The sequence below is a fragment of the Myiozetetes cayanensis genome, unplaced genomic scaffold, assembly GCF_022539395.1.
Source record: "Myiozetetes cayanensis isolate MyiCay16 unplaced genomic scaffold, myiCay2020 scf1, whole genome shotgun sequence".
Taxonomy (NCBI): domain Eukaryota; kingdom Metazoa; phylum Chordata; class Aves; order Passeriformes; family Tyrannidae; genus Myiozetetes; species Myiozetetes cayanensis.
The window spans coordinates 93938270-93960393 of NW_026086604.1; the positions used below are offsets into that span (position 1 = coordinate 93938270).

Here is a 22124-nt window from a genome sequence, read left to right on the forward strand (position 1 = left end):
AGAATACTGTGCTGTAAACTCAGGGAAAACCCCAGTAGTTGTGGACCTGCCGGCAGAACAATCTTCCTCTTCCCAAGAGATCCAAGTGTAGTTCTGCTAACTGCAGCATGACATGACTGCACATGCACAAAACTACACCTCAATGCAAAACTTACTTTTTCCAATCATGAACATACAATTGTAATTGTAATACAATTGTAAATGTCTGGAATCATTAGCAATGCTGGAATTTACCCGACTGCAGCAAATCTTTGTCCTACATACAGATATGGTCTTTACATTCCCTGATACACACTTGGCTACTATTTCACTTTGTATCTGTCCCGCGTGGTTTAACTGTGGTCCTTGCCTGAATAACTGCAGGGCTAATCAGAGTGTGCAGTGGGAGACTGAAACACAGACTGTGTCTGCAGACACAGTTAAAGCTGCCTGGTATTACTTGCTACAGGATAAAGCTATTTGTTGCTTTTCTGAGAAAGCAAGGGAAGAAGCCTCATCAGAGACGAGGATAATAAAGCTCACTGCTTTTTCTGGGTCCGTGAAGCTATCAGTAAGATGCCCTTTGCAGAATGCAATAATCAGGGATAACTTTTTCCCTACATTCACAGTAGAAACATAATCCACTACATCACTATTTTCCAGCTTGTTTTATGTCCTTTCACTATAGATATACAAAAAGAATCATGGCTTTTCTTCTAGATAAAGAGCATGTTCTCCTTCAGTGCCTATTATTTCACTCCTCTTTTCTCTACTGGAGAGCTGTGCTTTCTCTTTATCTCAGTGTTCTAGCTGCCCATATTACAACACTCCATGTTTTGGTGTGCTTTTGTTGCTGTTGTTCAAAGTCCATATGAAAACAAACTGATTCTGGTTTGATTTTCTGTATGAAAGACCAAAACTGACAGTACAGACAATGCACTACTTATGTTATCTTCAACATCCCCTTCAAAAGAGGATGTGTCAGCACAATTCTGTCTGGCACCTCCTTGTATGCACAGATGGCATGAGAACTGCTAGCAATACAGCTTTGTTTCTTTCTTTCTCACTTTCTTAGCCTTGATTTTTCATCCTTGATTTATCATATTTATGTCTTCTGAGTTTTTATTGCATGAGAGCACATTCATGGTTTTGCACGGCCATTCCTTTATTACAGAGCTTCAAAAACACCTGCATTATGTTCTTTTCTATGATGTTCTTCTTTCTATAATTATTTTTAGCTTGTCAGATGACTCCCAAGCTTTCCTTGAGAAAGATGACTTCATTTCTCATGAAGTGTGCATTTCACTGTCTCAATGCTGTTGTGAATAGACAGATACTTGTTTACGTGAATGGAAGTGCTTGGCTAGGTAAAAAGCCATCAATCCATACTAAATTGTGCCCAAGCAACACCAAGTTGCTTGGTGTCCAGCTGTCTCACCTCCTTTCTTCTCTGTGACTGCCTCTGACTTTAGATACCGTTTCCTTCCTTTTATGGACATTTGCCAACACAGGGCCTGACATGATGAATTTTGCTTAAGAATCAGCTTTCATTTCTTCCATTAATTCTTCAAAGTATTCCCTTTTTCAAAACTGAGATGAGCAATGTTCTTTCAGCCTGACCGCCTTTTTCAGGCCCATGATTGCATACTCAGCAAGGACTTGTAGCTCCTACTTCCCAAATGTCAGGATTCATCTAGGGAGACAATTTGAAAGAGGCTGACAGGGAGCCAGAAAAAGCACAAAGGTCTGCATTTGAGGGATCAGTCGCTCATACGTGAAACATCTGTAATAATTTATAAAGTTCCTGTACTCCATCTCAGACACTGTAAACAGATTGCCTTGAGAGACAACACCTTCCTGAACTTTGGCCTATATAAATCACCTCCAGTAGTGCTCAAGACTGCAAGGAAAAGCAAATGCATGAAAACACATGGAAGTGACCAGACCCCCTGGCAGAGCAGTTATGCCTTAGGAATCAGTAACACAGAGCTTTGTCTTGGAAGCTCCTTAAACACCACTGCTGCTTCAGAAGTGCATGTCTTTGCCTTGGGCACCCCAGCTAATTCTTCCAATACCACACAGATAAAGCATGTGAATGAAACTAAAACCCTCAGGAGTGAAAAAACCCCAAACAAAACAAAAACCAAAACAACAAATAACGTCTTCAAAATTCTTCTAATTTTTTTAGCTTTCTAATCAAATATGCATTCTGTAGGAAATTAGTATTGTCATAACCCAGAACTGCATTAACCTCTAAATGAGAAACTCAAACCAATTTAAATCTATAAAGGCTATAGTACTACAGTTTCCAAGTTTTACATTTACCCCAGAGTGCAGCTGCCTTGGTAATTATGTCTAACAGAGGGACACTGAAGGAAACACATGTTGATATATATGCTAATGAGTTCAAAGTGACATTGCTGGTCTTTTGATTTGATTCTATCTTTTTGGTTTTTTTAAGGGCTACTGTAAACAAAGTATTCTTTAAAGCATTGGTTTTAAGAATTCCAACCAGAACAGCTTTCTATCTTTTTACAGTTAAAATAGGGATAACATGGTAATGGTTCTTTCACTCAGGACAACACTGAATGATGTCTAGTCTTGTAACCCTTCTTCTTTTTCTCCCAAGTAATTTAATTAAAGAAATTACATCTAGTTAGTGTTTAGGTATTTCCCAGGATGGTATCATAAACCAGTACAGAGGTATACTTCTGTAAGTCACTCAATGAAGTCTTGCAATTGCAACTTATTCAAACAGAACATCACTGCAGAAGAAATAAAGCATTACAGTTTGCTGTATTTTACTGTATACTTCTGAACTGCTTTATGCAAAAAAAAAAAAAATCTAGGAGATTCTGAACATTAAGGATACTGGAGTCACAGTCCATATCAACAGAGATGTTTTATTCTGCAAACTTCAAGCACACAATAGAGATGTTTCATCCTGTACATTTCAAAGATAAGGGGCCAAAGCAAAAGCAAAACAACCACCTGTGAAGTGTTCTGTGTGAAAGTGTGCACAAGTAAGGGAGCTCATGTCAGGAATGGTCTATGAAAATGCTTCTCCCCTCACAAACAATAAAGGTAGGACTTCAAGGAGAGTGAGACCTGCGACCGGGATAAAATTTCTCACTGAAGTTTACTCGAGAAGAAAGTCTCCAAGAGCCAGGCTGTAAGAAAAGCAAGAAAAGTTTGAGAAATTGCAGAGAAAGAGTACCTTTTCAAATGAACTAAAATAAACCAACTGCCCCCAGCTTTCCAAATGCCTTTCTCATATGGAGCAGGAAATGCAACTGTGGGGAGACAGGGGGTGAGCTGAGTGCCAGCGACTCAACACACATGCTAGCACGCAGAATTTTGCATTAGCTAAAGCAGAGAGGGAAAGTTAGCAAGCAAGAAAGCAAGATGAGTGCTGGAATTGTCTTTCTCCATACTACGACACTAAATGCACATAAATGGCAACAAAAAATACCAATATAATTATTCCCAGCAGAGAAGATCCACTGGATGTAAAAAGATCCAAGCTGCCGTTCACCTTCTAAAAATGAGTGACATGATGTGAAAAACAGTAGTACCTAAACATTTATCAGCTGAACAACATATTAAAGAAGTTTCTTTAACTCAAGCCAGGTTTCAAATGGCCTAAAGAAACCATCTGTTTTTAATCTGAAATGTATAGAATATGCTGCCTTTAGCATAAATTATTTCTTTTTAAAACAATTTGAAAGTACATCCACATAGCTCTTTTAATACCAATAAACACAGCACTCCTGTATAGGAACCCATCAGCACAGTTTGCTTTGGTTTTTTACTTCTCAAAAGAGAGGTAACAATTTCTGGTACCATTACATCTTGGAGACTGGGGATTTAAATCTTATTTTCAAGAACCTCTCAGGAAGACTCATGGCTGTGAATTTCCCAAGCACTACTGGACACTTTATTTGCAGTCTACTCAAGTTAACAAAGGACATGCTGTGCCTACATTTTTTTCCAACCTGGAAAACAACCTAGAACAACTCCAACCACTCCAAAACAGAATTATGAGACTCAAAACCACAGCAGCCCATCATGTGGGTAAATGGGTTTGCAGTGTAAGATTTTATTAATGTCTCATCAGCAAAACAAAGAACACTGTTAGTTCCAGTTAAAACATCACAGCTTGGCTTGATAGATAAAAAAAGCTAGTAAGAGCACTGAATGAGAAATCTGGAATTTTTGATTTCCTAATTTAAAAGGCATCTATTTTCTACTATTTTCATAGTATAAAGACCACCCTGATGCTATACTACAATTACTGGGTACATCAATTAATGTGTATCTGTTAAAAAAATCACAAAAATTGATAAAAGGAAAATTGCAATACTTACTTGGCACTGCATAGAAGCGGTTTGTTTATACACTCTTGTTAGCTGTACCTACAGAAAACATTCATTACTTCAGTGCAGTGGGGTATTAAAAAGAAGTCATTTCAACAGCTACCCACTTTAAAAATTCAGCTGAAATTCTACCTCTTCACGCTGACTTGCAATCCAAACCAGCGTGCAGACCTTCTGAATTCAGTGTCTCTAAAATGACCTTAAAACATCTCCACATTTAAATTACTTGTGGTAATTGTTTGCTGTTTATGGTTTTTCAGTTGTTAGGCTCAAGCCCTCAAAGCATGAAGCACGGAAGACTATTTAATAAAAACTAAGTGTGGTAAACAGCAACATTACGATGCTATTTCCAGACCTTATATTTCCTCTACTAGTAGATGCAGGAGAGGGATTCAGGATTTTACTGAGTTCTGGTTGCTTGCAGTTGACTTCCTTTAGCCACTCACAGGAGAGGGACGCATTTGCAGCCAAATAATCATACCTCCTGTAACAGCATTTGAACAGGAACACAGTGTTTTGACATAGCTATTGGCCTTCTCTGAACACCTTACAGCTTCCCCTTTTGGAGAAAGGTTGCTGTAACAAGTACTTTTTCGTAATTCTGTCTGGTTATTTCGAAGCCAAAATTAAAACAAAAAGTTATGGAAGGGCAAGATGCCCTATTGTTGTTGTGTCTAAATCTTCAGTTTCCCTGAGAAATATAACAGGAGCCTAAACCAGAGTTTTGCACAGAAATGATCCACTCCAACATAAGCTGATTTAACTTGCCATTCTGGGATGCCTGGAACTGTTTAAGTAGTCTGAAATCCTCAGCAGCTGTTATTTCTATGCAAATATAAATGTAGAGACAGAACAATTTGTCCCGAGTTATATTTTGTCCAGGAGATGAGATGCACCAGCAAGATTCTTATTTAACTGTTGTAGGACAATTCAACCCTTGTAGGACAATTATTGTAGGACACAAGGAAGAGCAGGCACATTATCTGCACAGCACAGATGAGACAGATTGCCTCAGCAAACAAATTCTTTTATCATTTTTGTACTAGCAGAAATTTCTTCTGAGGAAAGGAATTCACAGTAAAGCCACATTTTACTTAATGGCTCTGAAAGACAACTCACACATTTTGAAAAAAGTTATTTATTTTCACTGCTTTAATCTTTCTACTGTAGTGTTAGCACTTAACATAAGCATCCACTCTTCTACTATCCTATTTACAATCCATTGAAATGTATACTCTACAAATACAATACATATTTTCAGAAATGTAAGGGAAATGCACAATTTGGTAAGGTTTAGAAAAGTGACACGCATCTGTACAGGATTCTCAAATCATCCAAAAAAGTAAAATTTACAAGGCAGTATCCACACAGCTATGTAAGGGCAGGTGCTACAGTGACAAAGCAGCAAACTTGCTAATACATTAAAATACAGAAAATTAAAGTGTTTTGGGGCACCAGAAAATACACTTAGTACCGCTGAAGTTGTAAATTTAGAAATACCCATATTTCTAGAAACATGTAACTGCAAACCTGGAGAACGTTCTGAAAAATATTAAACATTATATACACATGAGGTAAATGTACCTTGGTCTTTTAAGAGGTAATTTGAGTTTAAAGCAACTGATATGGTGAAGGGGTTTTTTGTTTGTTTGTTTTTTAAACACAATGATCAACACCTTGCAATCATTTCAATGGCACAACAAACAAGGAACTAACTAAAAGGTGAATTTCATGGCAATCACACTCAGAGCCATTACTGAAAAAATAAAATAGCCTCTTACTTCATTTGACACCTTCACGTCCCCATACAGTCGGTCAATCCCAATGTCTTTACCTATATACAAAGTCTTTCTTAGGATTACAAGCGGAACCACTGGAGGGTGGCAGTGTGTCACACTTGGAAAGTCCGCTTGAGAAACTTCCCAGAATTCCAGCTTTTAAGGTTGGAAGGTCCCTGAAGAATTCCAGCATTTCAAAAATGACATTTCAGGCTTTTCAGCATCAGACCATTTCAAATGCTCCTTTTCTCCATGTCCACATCCACCTGGTCACAAGTCTGTAAACCAAACTGAGGCTTCAATGCTACTAACATGTAAAATTGATTAAATCCAGCAAAACTTAAGTGATGTACAATGTATGTAATATTTACAATAAACATTTGCATCAGTATTAATTAGAAACTGTTTTGGTATATACTTGAAATGATACAAAATTAATATTTTGAATGCTAAAATATTTTGGTCCCCCTGGATTTCCAAGAGCAGATCTGGTGATATTACAATCTTAATTTAAAAAATACTTATGTGTACCTGTGTCCATATATATAAGATATGATCTTACACAGGTAACATTTAAAGTTACATAATATATACAGACACAGCCTTTGTAAAAGGTGTTCAGTTTATATAATGGAAAAGAAGAACAAAGCTTGAAGTTTGTGGTGTCAGAACCGAGGATATATATAGCTCTATTCAGAATTTTCCTGTTCTGCAGCCCAACGAGAATAATAAGGTTGTTCCAAAATACTGCTCCTAATGTCATACACTGTCAAGCATCCTTCTGTGCTTTGTTTTTGCAAAGTTCTATTACAAAGCGAAATGTCAGAACAAAGTAAAAGTAGTTGCTGGTAATTCAGGAGAATGAAGATTTGCAGGTGGTTGAGACAATGTAACAAGCCACTGTACAGCTGACAGAATAATCCACATCCAATATTGCCATTCAGCTGCTGTAGATCCCCTTTAAAATGACACAGAACTGTTCCTTATACTTTAGGAAATTAGACATTATGCTGATAAAGTTTGGTGGGTACTAAAAAAGCCACTAAAAAATTATTTGATGAATTATGTTACTATTTCATGTTACCATCAAGACAACTATACAGATCTGAGGCATGATGAGGAGCCTGATGTTTCTAAAGTATGATCTATACCATTTGTATCTATGGTAAAGACCCAACTACACCTATGAAAACATGTATGAAAATGTAACAAAGCTACCAAAAAGTTAACAAATTGCTAAATAGGAAGCCTATGACATTATCATGGAGATACAATAAGGCATACTTTGATGCTGATCTGTTTTCTTTAAATACCTGCCTAGATACACAGAAGTTTAGTTAGAGAGACATGCCATGTAGATAGGCTTGGGAGGTAAGTTAGATGCAAACATTGGTTAGATTTTAGAAAAAGTTCTTCACCTAGAAGGTGGCTGGGCACCTGAACAGGCTCCCCAGGAACACTCACAGCACCAAGTCTGACCGAGTTCAAAAAGCATTTGGACAATACTCTCAGGCACATGGTGTGACTCTTGGGGATGGCCCTGTGCAGGGCCAGGTGTTGGACTTGATGATCCTTGTGGGTCCTTTCCAACTCAACATATTCTGTGATTTTTTTTCTGAACAGTCATAACTGAAAAATGCTGTGGTGCATGGCTGTCCATGTGCACCAAGGCATAGTTTATTTAAATACCTACATGAAGTAATTTTTAATTCAGTTCTGATTGAGGGAGGCCTGAAGCACACAAGCCGGACTTGTCAGATAATGCCAAACAAACACAAGTGTGACAGCTGTATGTATGTTTAAGCCTGTTTTCCAAGAACTTCCCTTAGTTCTTCCTTTTCTCCTGAATGCTGTCTTCCAGTATGAGTAAACTCATCCATAAAGGTGGCCGAATAAAGCATTTCATTATTTCCAATTCAACTTCTGAGGGTCTGTAATTCCCCAATCAACCAAACTGATTTCCAAGCAGGCAACATGAAAAAGGAAATACACAGAAGTTAGTGAAGTGCAAAGGCTTATCTTGGCTAAGGCTTAAGTCACCTATGTAGCCTCTTCTTACTAGGCCCCACTCTTCTTACTGCTTTAGCTACCACACATCACAGACCATGGAACAGAATCTCGACTGTGCTGCTGGTCAGCAACCACTGCTACCAGCTTTGTGACCAACTCTCAGTGGGCTGAGGGAGGAAAGGGAAGCAAAGGTAACATTGCCATGTGTGTTGTGTAGTGGGATGGGTACTGATGTGTCCTGAGAGTAGGAGGTTAGGGGGCATATTAATTGCCAGGCATATTTCCACACTGAAATACTACAGATTGTTTTAGGCATTGATGAAACCAAAGGTCAACCAGACTCTTCCTAAAACTGCAACTAAAATATCCTGGTAACAGCAGTTTTTTAAGGAGAATTTTCAATATTAATTCTTCCAGCCCCCTCCAGAAGTTGCACATTTGGGCAGCAAGCAACTCAATTTCTATACAGGCTTGTGAGAATTTTATGATACCCTTAAAATCTCAGGAAAATCTTGACTAAGGCCACGCATATTCTTCTGTGTTCTTATGACAACACAAGCCACCATAAGCTTTGTTCTTCTCATATGAAGAGGATTGCTGGAATCCTCTGGTATTTGTATCCAAAGACCTGCAAGCTCACCACTTTCTGTAGCTCACCACTTTGTGTATGAGGCACACAACATATATGCACATAAAATTTTTAAGCAGCTTTGACCTTTCTAGTACAAAAGCTCAAATAACTTTTCTCTAATTACAGGTGCACTTAATCCTCGTTTAATTGCAAATATTGTTCTTTGAGCCTTAAGACTCAGCAGAACTACACAGAAAATATGCTTTTCATGTTTGACTTACTGAAGCAAGGTCTCCCTTAAGAACATTTTACTCTTGCTACTTTTCTGAAGTAGAGAGGTACTTCAAGCTTTTTAGAAGTACCGCTTGAGAAAAAAAAAATCATCTACATAATTATGACTCATAACTTGACAATTACAAAATATGACAGTGAATTTACCAGCTTACACTATTTAAAACTCCTACAGTGGTATCAAGAGTCAGATTTTGGTAAAATTAAAAATATTCCATGAATTATGTTGCTGAAACAAGTGAGAGTTAAATCTTAGCTAGGCAAAGGAACAGTTGATTTTTAACTTCTATTTTTGAAACCAAAAGTACCAAAGGCTTTGTATGTTCCTACTGCTTTGCATTAAAAGATTCAAAAGTGGCACTTACTGGTGTGATACAATCTATTTTGAAGGCAATGTAATGTTCTGAAAAAGTGGAAAAACCCCAATAATCATGTATAAAGTATAGTTGCATAAGTTATGTTCCCACAACTGAATGAGGTCAATTTGTAAGTCAAGGTCAGAGTCCAAAAGATACACTACCTTAATAGCAAGCAAAGTATACTCCAAGTGTACATTCACAATCTGAATCAAGGAATTGAGACAGTGGTTCAGAATAGTCAATGTACCAGCCAGGAATGAAGTTGCCTGAAGAATCATCAATGCACTTTAGAACAATATGGTGAACCGGTTCCATTTTAGTAGTGACCTCCTACTTTTAGCACAGTTAACTAGTAAAAACCAGCTATCAGCTTTCCAAATAAAAAAATTACAAGTTAATAAAACAAGAATATATGACGTTTTGTAAGTAACCTGGGAAAGAGGTTCATAGTGCACAGAAAGGACCCAACACAACTGTTTAGCACATCCACAAAAATCCTAATACGTGACGTTCCTATGAAGTACTAAAAGGCAGCAATATCCTTCTGTTCCCCCAGTGAGGTAGAACAATTAACCATCTTAACACGCCACTCTGGTGCAGATAGGGATTTTTACAGTGTTCTTCGGTAGCAAATCCAGGATTACATCTTTATCCCCTCCTGTTGACTGAGTTGCGATAATGTTTTCTTAATGCGCAAAGCTGTCAGCCTGGCAGCTCCGTTGGCATACCAGCATTCCCGCATAATTTTTGCCATTACTCGCAATGCCTGCAAAGGAAAGACAAGTCATTATATGTATTGCTGTTCCAATGCAGCCCAGGGAAACGCTGTCCTGCCTTAGCCTCTTCATGCATTTTTGAAGTCTACTACCAGTACTACAGCTGCGTGGAAGAGTGTGCTGTCTGGGAAAAAAAAAAATCAAATTCTTACTTTACTTACAGAAAATCAAAACCCTCTAAATACTGTAGAGCAAGCCCAGTATTTTACAGCAGGCTTTTGGCCCATGAAAAAACATTTTAATGAAAAATTAGTAGCTTGTCTGTAACTGTTTTCTGAATTTTCACATTAGACAAAAATACACTCTTTTTTATTGTACCTCCAGTTAAGGAGTTACTTCAATATAAAGCAATTAGGAAATGTATCAGCTGTCTTCCTGAAAATTTTTGGAGTATTTGTATCCTTTAAAGAGCCATACTCTGAAGTCTGTTACTTGTGTAGTAGCATTCACAAAGCAAATCAAAAAAACTGAAGATGTTCCAAAATTTTACACTGAAAACGGTATTACACTGATAGGAAGTGCATTTAAGAAAATGGCTCCACAGCTTGCTAGTGCATATCATCACCTTTCTCTCCTTCCTGTATTCTCTTCCCAAATCTCTTATCTCAGGCCTTCACCCATGCATTCATTTCACACATGCCACAACCTAGTTCCTTCTTCTGTCTCATGTACATCATATCTTATCAATCCCTTACTCCTTCTGTAGCCTACCACAGCTGTTCTGCTAAGCTGTGAATCAGAAAGCACTGGTTCTAGCCCTAGCTGGGTTCCCAGAGCAGTGGTATGGAATATTACCTCTGACCAATTTGGGTCAGCTGTCCCAAATGTGTTCCTTCTCATACTCTTGTCCACCCCCAACCCAGATAAGAAATGGAGAATGCCTTGAAGCTGCGTGTTGATCAGCAATAGCTAAAACGTCAGTGTGCTGTCAAACTGTTTTGGTCACAAATCCAGAACACCGCACCATACAGGCTGCTATGAAGGAAGTTAACTCAATTCCACTTAGACACAGTACAACTCCCCACTGCAAAATTTATTTGCAATGATGCTTTTTGTATAATGTAATTCAGACTAGCTCTAATTTAAATAGCATCACCTATGCTTCACAGGAAGGGATTCTAGAATCCTGCATTCAGGGTTAGCTATTAGTTTTTATGAAAATACTTTTAAATACTAGTGTATAACCAAGGAACAATGACATTTAATAAAGCCACAATGATCAGAACAAAATTAATTAAGTTCTCCTAGAAGCAGCCCTTCTCCCTTCAAAAACAAGCACAGTTTTTAAGCCACTGAAATCACTAAAAGCTCTAGCATCCACTAAAGCAGCTTTAACAAGGTTAGTTAATACCTCACAACTCTGCCATCTGTTTGGAATATTGGGCCTTAACTTCTGCTCACACACAACTTTCCTCATTTCTTCAACAGAAGGATCTGAAGGAACGAGGTCATAGTATGGCAACTGGTAATCTTCGTGGATTCCTGTAATAGGTTGAAAATGGCTTTATTTTAGATGACACTAGATGACATATTCTCCTCTTTTTTGCTGTCTTCCTTATTAGGAAGAAAAACCAGTTTTTGGGTTTTATTTTTAAAATTTACATTACAATGACTGACAAATAAATAAATAATAATTAAAAAATCCTTAACCATATCTTGGGAGCATTTACATTAACCTTGAAGAATTTAAAATTTATAAAACTGGAAGAGATATAAGCTCTGTGAAATTTTTCATATGCTATTCTAAAGACATGCTTCTTCAGAGCATATAATTAATAACAGCATGCCTCATTTTAAATAAGGTATAGATGTTATCTGAGCATATTTTAGCTAGCTCCTATTTGTGGTGTTTGCCCCTTGCTCACAGAACATTTAACTTCACCCTTTTCTCCACTCTATATAAAGTTTTAGGGAAAAAAAAAGACACAAATATTCTTCAACAGGTATAGTTCCTCAGTTTAGAATGAAGTTGAGTAGATCAGTCATCATTTACAGGATTAACAACTAGAAAGTCTGAGACATACTGGCTATTACCTTGCACTATTTTTAGAGCAAACTGTTTTCAGAATCTAAGTAAGTTTGAGTACGTTACTTAAAACTTCTTAGTATGGACAATTTTGTAAAGATTGCCACGTACCACCAATTGAACACCGCCGAGCAATTTCCCAAAAAACTAATCCCATTGCATAGATGTCTGCTCGTTTGAATGACTCAAAATGTTTCATATTTATGGAATCATCTAGAACTTCAGGAGCCATGTACCTGTTTGCAATAAAAAAAAAAAAAAAACACATTTAATTTCATAAACACTTAGAGCAGAGAAAGTTCACTACTACTGATCAGCTCAAAACCAAATTAAAATATTTATGTGGAAAAAGGGAAAAAGGAAAATCTGCTTCATTAAGATTATCCAATCACAGACCTTTGAGTGCAAAGGGGATAAGTAAACTGAGAGGAACAAGCAAAGAAATGGGGGGAAAAAGTAAATGTGAAATTATAAACAAGTACAGCCATAAACCTGACAGACAATGGATAACAGAGACAGTAACAAAGACCAAAAGTCTCCACTTGCTAATGGATAGGCTACTAAGAAATGCATAGCTTTAGGGAGGCCCAGTCTGGACACTGTGAATGCTAATAAACAGAAAACAAGAAGAACATGAGGACTGTGGATATTCAAGGGAAGCCTGTGGGAATATGCAATGCTTATTAAGGAATGTTTAGGAGAAAGGGAACAGAAGTGGGGCAACAGATAGAAAAGGGTAGCAAAGGGGTCAGTTGCATAAAAGGTTGCCAATGTGCACGTGCTTGCCAGTGCACCCTATTTTATTAAAACCTGTTTTTCTGCGTAATCTCACTGTCAACCCCACGGGCACGTGTTTTTTAAGAACTATATGTAAGCAACTGGAGGCAGGTATTAGTGAATTCAGGTCTAGCAATTGGAGTGGGACAAGGGATGAAGTTGCCCTCAGGCCTGGGGTCACAAGCAACTAGAGAAAAGGAGAGTCTCAACATCAGTAGCAGAAAGGGAAATGCAGATCCTAGAAGCACAGGTCCACAGGTGTTAAGACCAAATATCTGGAGCAACTGCGGGAGGACCAGTGTGAATAAATTCTGGGTGAGCAACTGTAGTCAGACAGCAGGTGAAGGAATCCCTGTGGCCAGCAACTGTAGTAAATGAGGGTCTCCGCTTCAGTCCCACTGAAGTGGGACCATGGGTCAGAGGCTTCACAGTTACACCCTACATGAACCAGCTACAGGAGAGAATGGGGATGAGAAAAGCAGAGTACAGGTCTCCCAGCACCAGCAACTGGAGTGGGAGTCACAGGTCTTATGTGCCTGGGTGCCAGCTGCTAGGCTGGGCCAGGTGGTTTGCATTTCCCCAAACCTGGTATACGTGGCTGGTGTGCATGGTTGGAATTCTCTGGCAAACTTCAAGCTGGTCTAGGCCAGCAAGTAGGTGGCCTAGGCAGGGATGTTTGACAGGAGGAGGGCCCACACTGGTATTTGAGGGTATCCACGCATGTAGGGTGCATATGACTACATCATCTGTTTGCTACTGTGCACTAATCCAGCTGGCGAGTAGGAGACCCACAGAGCACCAAAGAGAGCATTGGACACAGAGTGTTGTAGGAATGGTTGAGGGATTCATAAACATGCATGGACCTGTGAGGCTGCAGAAAGGAGTGTGTGCTTTTCAGTAATGAAGTTCAGTCCTGATCAGCTGAAGATAAGGAAGGAGACTTGGCTGTCTATACTTATGTTTTATACAAGTTCTGACAGTGTTTTATGTGGGTGTTGAAGACAGCACATGGTGCATAGCAATCTGTGTAATCAGCCCTGTCAGTATTGTGTATGTGTGTGTATGACTGGTTGAATACAAGAAAGAAAGCAGCAGCCGCATCCATGGGCCTCAGATGAACAGAGCCCCAGCCCTCCAGGACACACCAGCTGGGCTCCAGAGGGCAGGCAGGAGGAAGCCCCAGTTCCTGGAATCTGACAAGTTATAGCAACCACTTAAAACATCCCCTAACAAGACTAAAGAGGAAATACGTGTGAAGTCCTGGTTAAAAAAACAGCAGTGTTAAAAATTCCTTGAGAACAAAGGCTCCCTACCACTGCAGTAGCTCATTCTTCATCATAATAGTAAATGTTATTTGGGTTACACTTTAAGAAGTGCTCACAATGCTCACAAGCTTACTTTATCCACATTCTCCCCCGCCCCCCCCCCAAAAAAAAAGGCAAACCTAAAAAACAAACCTGTGACAAATTTTCAACTGAGAAACGAGGACTGAAAACTGGTCATGGCATCCAACTCATTGTTACCTTGTTTAGTGACTAAGCCTAATGTGAGAACGTCAAGCAAAATGTCAGTGTGGACCTTACTGTGAGAGCTACTGACAGCAGCATCCTAACTGGCTGATGGAAAGAATGAATGGTATTTGCTGCATCAAGTCAACATCAGTTGTGGTATTTGCTCTATCATTCTGGTACAGCTCTGGCAGCTAAATCCAGCATGTAATGTTTAGCAGAGTTCAGTGTGTTTCTCCACATCACTGCCCCATCAGTCCCAGGCTGACATTAATGAAGCATGCAAAGAATGGCACCAGGGCTTTGGAGAGCACTGTTGACTGGTAATAAAGCAACACACATAGATCACTAGAGTAGAATACTCTAGTGCCTGGAACAGCCACAGAAACCTAGGCATGATTTCATTTAATCACATAATACTAGGGTTTTCTTTCTTTTCCAGTACCATGGATGGTACACAGAATACAAGACACACTACTTAAAACAAATTTCAGGATTATCATACCCTTCAGAACTCTCTCAGCACTACTGTGTATTATGAAAACTACAACGACACAAGGAGGCAAGGGCTATCAAAAAAAGGAGCAAACCCAAAACCAGTAGCTACATCTGTTCTAACTACCCAGAACAAGGTTTGCTGACACAAGAGTTCTTCTAAGGCATACCAATTCTTCACAACTGATAAACACATCACAAGCAGAGGACAACTGTCTAAAGTGGAATGTAAGGTTTACTTTGACAGTAATTATTGAATGGAAGCTGAGTCAAGTTAAGTTTACATGTCACAAGCTTTAATATGGACAAGGTTCAAATTGTTCTGGTCCACCATATCAAAAACATTGCAATCAAGAATGCAAGACCGTGGTGAGTGTTTCGATGCTCTCCAAGGATTTTGCATTACTGGATACTTTTGTGCTACTTCATGTGCTTGACAGTATAGTAATCAGCTTGGAATTTAGCACAAAGCATAAATATTTGCTCTATCTTAAGATCCCACAGGGATGAGAAGACTGATGGACCTTAAGAAACACCAAACCAAAAACCCCAACCATGGTGCAAGAAGTCAGCCAGAATCACTTAAACAAGCAACGAAGGAGATTGTCTCAACTTCTGTAAATCATCCTAAGGACAAGAGTTTTAACATCTAAGACTATAAGAGGCCTGAATGTGGCAAAAAACCCCTCCCTCCTTCCCCCCAGTGTGACTTCCATTGAATTTATTGGCAAAGTGACCTCTTACCATGATCCTCGATCAATGCATTTAGATTGGCTTTGGCTTCCATAACACTGAATGGTGACTGCTCAAAAAGTCTGAGAGACTATTGCTGGAAGAAGAGAGGTGAAAGGCAAGTAGGTCATCTAAATGAGGTTAGCAGATGAACCATTCATGGCTGTTAGACAAAAGGGAGAGAAGCAGGCATCTCCTCATAGCTTATGCACTGGAAATGCATCGCTTGCCAGAAACAGTATTTTAGGTTCTGGAAGAGAGCTACTCTACACAGACTAACTCTGACCTTCTGAACAAGGTTTGCAGCTCAGTATCATCCAAGAATGAAAGCACAAGTCTACAAATTATGTTGACCGTGGTCTTGCCAAACTTTAGGTGCCTACTGACCTCTTTCTCCCATCCCTTTTGGTCCAAAAGCTCAGGATTAATTGCCTAAATTTCCTGTACAACATAGAGGGAGCTTGGTGTCATCAAACAGGACCCATACACAACGATACCGAGTGTGACATCTTCATTAAGCCTATACTCAGAAGGTAGAATTCTGCTCATATTTGGTTCAGATAAACTTCAGAGAAGCACCCATGTAAAGGAAGAATTTGCTGTCAACCTTCTTTTAAACACAGCCTATTTGAACTACCCAAACTAACAGCTGGGCCATACTTTTAAAAGAAATAAAAAGAGAATGAGGGTTTTTTTAATTGCCTCAGGGAGCGAGAGAGGGATTCTATTTCCTTCTCAGTTTAAAGCTCATGTTCCCTGCTTTACGCTGCAGGCTGAGCTATGAAAGCTGCAGGCTGAGCTGTGAAAGCATACAGTTCACATCCTCTGGTAAAGCTAAGCCTCTGAGCAGAAAAGAAGGATCGTTAGTTTGACTCAACACCTCAATCACTCACCCAAGAGTGAGTTTGCTTGCATTTTTATAACAATTAGAAAAATATAAACTTTGTCAAATCCCCCTGAACTTGTACATGGAGCTTCCATGTGCAGAAGAGCTTCCAGCAGTGACAATCAACGGGAGCTAAAACTGTCACTGAACAGGTAAGACTTGACCTGTACTATGAAAAATTAATCAGAGGTGCAGAGTTACTTACCTAAGAATGCACAAGAAGGAGGAAGAGGGGACCAAGCCTTTTACAAGAATGAGCAATTTTCAGAGAGGTAGAAATGACAAATGTCTTTTAAATGGGAAACAAATTAGTCCTGCTGGTGCCCACTGCAGTAAAGCAAGAGTTGCTACAGCTTTACCCTTGAGAAGAAGCATAAGGCAGATGAATAAGCAATTTAATAATGCCTATGCAAGAAGAGATCTGGTAAGTGGGATCTACAGACACAGCTGAAAGGATTCTTTCTTCAATGACTAAAGAGATTTGTACTAACTAACTAACTAGACTAACCGATTTGTACACTGTTTTTCTTGGCACGTAGGTGTAGTAAAAAAGACAAAAATCACACGTGGTATGTGCCCTGCATGCAGCAAAGTTTGCAATGACAAATTCCAAAGTAAGCCTGCTGCTTCACTACCAATGATTACTAGGGACTTTGAGAAGGAATAATGCCCAGTACCTTGTAATGTAGCAGTAGTTCAGAAAATAAATCCTATCTGACACTTTGTGTGGTATTTTTAAAGCTGGCAAAGGAATAGTACAGCAGAGCTTTAGAAAAGAGTAACTTCAGCAATGTAACTGTCAGAAAAAGAAATTTTCAGTACATGTTCTAAAAGCTTTAGTTGACCGGGCCTTAAAATAATGTTTTGGGGTTTTTTCCTTCCAAAGACACAGTTGAAGGGGCATCCTAGTTCACAATAAAATGCCCATCACACCCCTCCCCTGCAATATTGCCACCTATAGAGATACATAACAAAAGTATTTCTTATGTGTGGACTGGACATTGGCCAACATCAACACAGAATTTTCTCTAACACTGCTAAGGCGTATAGGCTTGGCTGTCACACATTTCTCCATGACCAGTGTCCAAACTTCAGTTTGTCATACCACTGAACCTTTAGGCATCAAAAGAACAAAAAGTTCCCCACATCCCCAATGGTTGTTATGGTTCACTGTTAGTGCTGCTATCTCTGTATGCTGTGTAGCTGTACAGCTTACTAAAGGAAATTTATCTTCTCCTCAGAACAGCTTCCAGTTATTATTGTCTGAAGGTTCAGCAATGATAAATTACAGCCAGTAAGTTAATTTGCAGTTTGCTGATGGAATTAAACAGTTTCAAATTCTTTTAAGGGCAAGAAAAATCCGTATTTTCAAATGGAAAAGTAGTCTTTTAAAAGAAAGTATATTGACTCATCCACTGATGGTTCTATCTATGCATTAGATGACAAAGAGGACTGCTGTTTTAAGTTCTTGTATTTCTCTCAAAAATGTGGTTCCAAGAAAGAACGTGTCCAAGATTCTGCACCTTTTATGTTCTACCACATAGGCTTCACACTGAAAAAACCCAGCTTTTTACTTTCATTTGTTAACATCCTATCTCACTTGCTTGACTCCCAGTCAAGCAGGAGTGTAACATTTTCATGCAACACAAGGCAAGAATAAAGCACTGGAGTCTATTACGCCATCAGTCATGAAGTCTCTTAATCGTTTTAATACATACTTATACCTACAGTATTTTGCAAGTTTTCAGTATTTTACACGTACCAACAATTAACATTCTTTAAAGTTCTTACTGTCTAACTATATCTGCCACTACATTTCCCTGCTGCTTATATTTATATCAAAAAAACCTATATGGGACAAGAAAAAACATAGCATTTTATTACAGAAGTTGCCTGACACATCACGTGAATGATTTTACCTTTTTGTTCCCACTCTGTGGTTTGGGGCAATATCGATTGTGTCTGTAGCTGAATCATGTCTAACTGCCAATCCCAGGTCTGCAATGCAGCATGTTCCATTCTTCTTCACCAATATATTTTTTGATTTCAAATCTCTGTGGGCTATCGCTGGTTTGCCTGGAAGGGAAAAAATAGAAATAACATATCTGTATTTAAAAAAAAAAAATAAAATAAAATCAAACTGCTTTTATTCTAATCCTGGTGCAAATTTTGTTTGAAGTTACAGAACTCCTTCCAGTTCTGACACTTTACATGCATGAAGGTAACTCCTGAAACCTTTTATTGTGGATTGCCTGGCTGTTCAGGAAAGTGCCTCATGTTTACCATATCACACCACTCTATTGCTCCTTTCCCTATTCCTGCAAAAATTTATAGCACACACATATTATTTCCCACAAAAAAAATTTCTAACATTTCTGGAAATAGACCCTTAGTGCTGTCTCAACTTGAAGTTAAGAAGATACTACATGCACCATTAGTTGGTGCCTTTTAATAGGTGTTTTGGAGGAACGATTGCTACATCATAATGCCATAGAAAGGAAGACAAAAAGCCTTCCAAATTAAGTTCTATTAATTAAAAATTATCACATAGTAGAATGAACTACTGATATGTCATTTGAAAAAAAACAACACACAAAAACAAAACCAGAAAACCAACCAGTATTATCCATGTGATAAACTGAAGAACTGTAAGATTACCTTGTGTGCCAACAATTTCCATGTGCAGATGAGCAAGACCACTGGCAGTGGACAAAGCTAATTTTATCATTCCTTCCACTGTTACTGTATATCTGTTCAGGTAATCAAAGAGTGACCCATGCTCGTGATAGTCTGACACCAACCACAGCTGAGTCCATGTACCATTGTCTGCAAAATAACACTGGCATGAATAACACGTACACACACAAAAGACAAGTAAACCACATATTCTACTTTTATACAATGCTTATGAAGTACAAATTACGTTTTGCAAGTAAACTCAGCAAGTTAGACTCTTAAATCTTTACTTCTATCCCTGTAGCATTTAAACACCTCTGTAAGGGCTGACAATATCCTGGGAGACTTTCTGAATAGCTTAGTAAGTATTCTTTTATTTAAACTAGAAGACAAACCATAGAAAACTCATGTCACCATAATTCTGAGATGAATATTCAGAGTGAACTATTCAGGTTATTAGCCAGGTCTTGCCATTCCCTAACTTTTCTGCTGGAGTGGGGGAGGCAGGGAACCGTGCTGAATGCACAACATAAAACTAATCCTGTCACTATCAGTCTAGTACAATATTGTCCAGGCTAACTATTAATTTAAAAAAAGTGTTTTAAGCTAAGCTCCCTAACTCCTTCAGTCTTCCCATAACGTGCCCTCAACCTGGGAGACAATTTCCACAGTTACCAGCAGCTGGTGGATTTTTCTTCCTAGAGTAGACGCTTACAGGCAACAATTGGACATATGACTTCAAGAAAAAAGTTAAATCCCTCCTCTAGTGACCTCTCAATTGCTGGCCACAATTGAGATTTCCAGGAGGCACAAGAGTAAAGAAAAACACTGAGAAAACCAGCCTGCTGCATGACTTCTCACTGAACTGTGAAAAACAAGACAGGCCATAATACATGTGTAGATATTCCAGGGCAAATAAATGACAGATAAGAACTTAGTTCTTATCATTCACACTGTTTAAGTAGTGGACACAAAATACTTTGAAGTTTAAGCCATATAGAGAAGACTATTAAGAGATCCAAATCAAGAGGGGTGCAAAAGGTTTTTTCACCTAAGAAGTAAAAATACACCCAGAGAAGGTTTTCCAATTTGGTTTTGTTATGAAAGTAACTCTCCAGTGGCAAACCTGAGAAGTGTTTTTATAGCTAGCAACTTTTGAAGAAGAATCTTTCATCATCCCATAAAAGATTTCATCTGGACTTCTATCCTGAATTATACAACCCCCATGTACTGAGAACAAGTGAGAACACTCAGCAGAAGTCAGTAAGGTGTCTCATTATGTATTAGTCCCTAAGGATTACTCAGGAACTAAATACAAAGAACACGAATCAGAAAAGTAAATTCAGGAGTGAGGAGTTAGTTCCTATCATAAACATACTGAAAAATTTTTAGTTTCAAAGGAACACACTTGCCCCAGGGAAAGCCAGAGGCACAAAATGCCAGATCTACAGATTGACAGAAACTACCTTCATGGAAGCACTTATGCTAATCTCTAATAAACACTTCAGTGGGCATGGGAAAACTTGAAACCTTGTCTTTTACTTGGATATTCCTAGGGAGGCCAGCGACACCACTAAAAGTAGTGGAAAAATAAAATAAAAGGTCTCCAAATACTTCAGCGTAGGGAAATAAAAGACTAATCTACATTCAAACAATTCCCATAATGGAAAGAGAATTCTAGCTTGCTACAGAATAGTTGTTAATAATAAGTTAATAAATAATAATAATATATAAATATATTAAAAATAATAATAAAATAATAATAAGTTGCTAATTTAAACAGGCAAAAGAAAGCAATCACATGCTCTAACCTTTAAAGGGCTGTTAGAAAGCTGCTATTGCAGCAGGAAGAGTCTTATAATATGCCCGGATTTGGGTACAGAAGGGATGCCCAAGTTCTGTATTTTTAACAAAGAATAAGGAAATTAAAGATTATTTTTTAAAATAGCTTCAATTTTTTTCTAATTAAAACTGCTCCTTCTCTTGCTACTTTGCAATATCCAAGCATGAACTCATTTAACTCCGCATAGTATTAAATGTGACTTTTCCCAAGGAGAATTATGGTCTCTGAAAAGTCAATCCAACAGTATTAGCTTCACTAAATCAATCTTATAGACCCATTAGAAGCAGGTAGGAGTCCACAGGCACATAAGAGATACTCTCAAATACATATAATCGAAGAGCTCCAAAGAGCTGCAAAAGTTCAAAGTAAACTAACTTAATCACTTCAGAATATTCTCTTCACTCAGTTTTATCCTACTGCTTCATGACTTATGACCCCACATTGCCTGAAATAATGCTCTCCTGGGCATTGCACACTCATTACTTGGTCCTCTATTTGATTTCTTTTCCTGTTTCTTATGAATGGGAGACCTCAGCAGGTGTCTAAACTAGACAACAAAAAGTGAGAAATTAAACTAATTTTAATTAATCTACCAGATCTGTTGTGTTTATATAAGCTCTTTAAAAGATGTCAGTTCTTGAATAATTATCACTGCCCTGAATCAAGACTATGGTGCCTTTGCATAAAGTTCCCCTCTCATAACTCTACATGCCCACCTAAGAGGAGAATATGCCGCTGATTACAGACTTCTACTTCAGTTTTATCTTACTTATTACCTGCAAGCCTTAATATTCAGTTTTTACCTTCCTTCCAAAGAAGAAAATATAAAGCTGGGCTTACTATCCATTCTGAAAGGAGCCATGATTTTTTCCTCTTACATGTTGTATTTGTGGCCCTTCAATCAGATTTTAATAAGAGACAGTGTAGCATCCAAGCTTACATGAATATTAATTATTCATGTAAGCTGAAATGCAGTAATAGATCCAATGTCCAGCTATCAGATGGGACCTACTATGTTCTCCTTGCCTTGCTGTATTTGAC

At 38.4% G+C, this 22124-nt stretch overlaps 1 protein-coding gene across 1 annotated transcript in view; it reads right to left on the reverse strand.

Annotated features, from left to right (window-relative positions):
* Positions 1-5477: 5477 nt before the first annotated feature.
* The window catches only part of TGFBR1 (transforming growth factor beta receptor 1), a 34393-nt gene continuing 17746 nt past the window's right edge, over positions 5478-22124 (reverse strand). Inside the window, exons 5-9 of the mRNA XM_050308374.1 lie at positions 19223-19390; positions 18484-18640; positions 12278-12402; positions 11492-11622; positions 5478-10130 (exon numbers count right to left, since the gene is read on the reverse strand). Coding sequence (XP_050164331.1) covers positions 10005-10130; positions 11492-11622; positions 12278-12402; positions 18484-18640; positions 19223-19390 — 707 coding nt within the window. The 3' untranslated portion in view covers positions 5478-10004. The remainder of the gene's footprint in view (positions 10131-11491; positions 11623-12277; positions 12403-18483; positions 18641-19222; positions 19391-22124) is intronic.